General features: G+C 45.5%; 1 protein-coding gene across 1 annotated transcript; it reads left to right on the top strand.

Annotated features, from left to right (window-relative positions):
- Positions 1-1,087: 1,087 nt before the first annotated feature.
- Positions 1,088-1,675, top strand: LOC117913265. The gene has a single exon (XM_034828219.1). It carries the CDS (start codon positions 1,088-1,090, stop codon positions 1,673-1,675), a length of 588 nt encoding a protein of 195 aa, XP_034684110.1.
- The last annotated feature ends 1,571 nt before the right edge of the window (positions 1,676-3,246 follow it).

The following is a 3,246-nucleotide window of genomic DNA, read 5'->3' as shown; positions in this document are numbered from 1 at the left end:
ATTATAGGCATATAGAACAGCTTATAAGACTATTCTTGGCATGTCCCCTATCGTCTTGTCTATGGCAAAGCATGTCATCTCCTGTGGAATCGAATACAAAGCTTGGTGGGCAATCAAAAAGTTGAATATGGACTTGATCAGAGCCGGGGCAAAGAGGAGCTTAGACCTTAATGAGATGGAGGAATTAAGAAATGATGCTTACATCAACTCCAAAGTTGCGAAACAGAGGATGAAGAAGTGGCATGATCAACTAATTTCAACAAGGAATTCCAGAAGGACAAAGAGTTCTACTCTATGACACAAGACTCCATATCTTTCCTGGAAAGCTCAAGTCAGGTGGATAGGTCCTTTCATTATCCATCAAGTACATATCAATGGGGTAGTGGAATTATTGAATTCCAATGGCAAGGACACCTTTAAAGTCAATGGATATCGTCTCAAGCCATTCATGAGCCGTTCAAACCAGAAAAGGAGGAAATCAACCTCCTTGAGCCACAAAAGCCTAAACAAACAAGGGTTTGATGGACTTGGTTCACCAAAGTCCAAAATTTTTGTAAATTTTGTAAATTTTAAAGTTTTATCCATACTTTGATCTTAATTTTTGATCTTAAATTGTGTGTTTATATGTAATTCATCTTTTGAATGATCTCAGGTGAAGAAAATGCAAAGTAATTGAAAGGAAGAAATCGGAGTGAAAACAGAGCAAGAACAAGGCTTTGCGAGATCTCGCAACCAAAGAGGAATTCTCTGCGAAAACGGCCATTTGTTGCGAAATCATTTCGCAACACATTTGACTCCTCTGTGAAAATTTTTGCAGCTGCGAATCCAAGAATGGCACACGAGTGCCACTTCGCAGCACAGGAACCCCCATTTCACAGCTGCGAAAGCGGCTGCGAAGCTCTAAGGCGTGGAAAACCTCAATTCCGCAGCAATAACTCCATTTCGAAGGGTGTTTCGCAGCTGCGAAACTGATTTGTGGCACACGAGTGCCATTCCGCGGTACAGTGACTCCAATTTTGCAGCTGCGAAGTGAGCTGCGAAAGTGGTTTTCTCTTGCGAAACCCCCATTTTTGCTGTGAAACCCAAGATGACCTTTAATATTTCGTTATTTTTTATAAATACCGGTCATTTGAGTTGTGAAAGGATTTCAGAAAGGGGAAGAGTCATAGCAACCGTCTGTTCGTCTCCTTGCCCGAGCCGACGCCACGTGCACCTCCGGTCATCCCTTCCGATCATCACCGCCGGCCAAACCTCGTCAATTCGTAATGCACGAACCAGAGGAGCCAAGTCTTCCTCTCCTTCTAGCCGAAAGCGAGCGTCCGCGAGCGCCTGTCAAGCCTCTACCTCTGAGCCTCCACGGCCAGAAGTTGCTTCCCTCCTGAAGTCCACACCAAAGAAACGCCAGCCAAGCCGACATTACAGACGCCTCCGCGAGCGTTATCTCACCAGGTCAGGGGGTCGTCCCTTGCAAAAAAGAGCCAGGGTTGAAAGCTCAGAGCCCATCGACTTAACAGGGCAGTCCCTTGTTCCCTCTCTAGAGCCTTCTCCGGTGCCATTTCCGGCACCGCCGGCGAAACCTCAAGCAAGTCAGCCGCCACTTTCTGAGCCCCAAATTCCGTCTAGGACAGCTCCTGAAGTGATAATCAGGCTCCATGATCACTCAACCACCAATTGAAGGCAATTTGGACTGCCAAGCTCGGCCATTTCACTCTGAGCTGTGTTTTGACACAGCCACCTTCCAATTGCAGTCGGAGCTTGCAGATTCATTCCAATTGCTGCGCAGATATCGCATGGAGCAGCTGCTGACCCCACGAGATTTCTTTTATCCCAGAGTAGCCATGGATTTTTATTAGTCCATGACTACTCAGCAGGTCAGAGATCCTACCTTAATCCATTTTACTATTGATGGTCGACATGGCATTCTAGGAGCTCGCCATATAGCAGAGGCCCTGCATATACCATACGAGCCAAGCCATTTTGAGGATTATAGAGCATGGGCTAGTCCCTCTCAGCTGGAAATGGTGCATATCTTGTCTAGAGGAGCTTCTACAAATCCACATCTATTGAGGGGGGAACTTCCTCCAAGGATGTTTCTCATTGATGCACTCTTGCGTCATAATATTTATCCACTGCAGCACTGGACTCAGAGGAGAGGAGTTCTTTTGGAAGCCTTGTTCAAGATTTCTGAGGGATATTTTTTTGGCCCTCACCACTTGATTATGGTTGCCCTTCTCTACTTTGAAGAGAAGGTGCATAAGAAGAAGCTGCCACGAGCTGATGCCATTCCACTTCTTTTTCCACGGCTGCTGTGTCAGATTCTCGAGCATCTGGGGTATCCATCAGATCCTCAGCTGAAGCGCAAGCGTATATGTCGAGAGGTGTTTACTTTCGACAAATGGACCAATATGACAGCGTATAGAATGGAGCAGCTAGAGCTTCCACAGCCAGCTCAGATACCAACTGCCAGGAGAGCATCTCCACGTCTTATACCTGAGGGTATACCCATTGCTTCTCCTACCATAGCCAGAGCCCCTCCAGTTGCTCCAGCCTCATCACAGCCCTCTACTTCAGCTGAGCCAAGGATGATCATTCCCATTTCTGAGTATAGAGATTTATGCCATGCACTGCAGACCTTGACAGCATCTCAGAGCAGCCTTGCTCAGGAGATGGCAGCTTTGCGAGCTCGCCAGGAGCAGATGATGACCACCAGGCTCAGCACAACTACCATCTTGAGGCAACTCCAGCATCATCTCGATCTCCCATCAGCTGCTGAGCATTTCACTCCCACCACTGTAGTGCCACACTCACAGGCCACACAGCCTCAGCCCCCTCCTGAATCAGCCACTGAAGAGGCAGAGCCATCTGCCTAGGCCATCAGCTCCAACATTATCCACATATTTGATCATATATATAATATATATATCTATTATATATTTCTTTTATGTATTTCGTTTTCGTTAGTCTCATATGAAATCCCCTCATTTTGATATCATATATGGGGATTACTTGTATTACTTTCTTTCTGATTGTACTAAAATGATTAAAGTAATACAAATCTAATTTTTTTGTTAACTCTTAGCATTAATTTATTCTTATTTCCTTTGCTCACACCTTTTATTCTTTTTGAAACATGTGGTTTCTCCAATCAGTATTCGAATTGATATCACTCAGGAGGTACCACTTCCTCCCTTTAATTTCAATCACCCATATCACATTGAGGACAATGCTCAGCTCAGTTGGGGGGGG

The sequence above is a fragment of the Vitis riparia genome, chromosome 4 (genome assembly GCF_004353265.1).
Source record: "Vitis riparia cultivar Riparia Gloire de Montpellier isolate 1030 chromosome 4, EGFV_Vit.rip_1.0, whole genome shotgun sequence".
NCBI classification, from domain to species: Eukaryota; Viridiplantae; Streptophyta; class Magnoliopsida; order Vitales; family Vitaceae; genus Vitis; species Vitis riparia.
The sequence above is the reverse complement of the archived record's forward strand: the minus strand, read 5'-3'. Positions and strand labels throughout refer to the sequence as shown.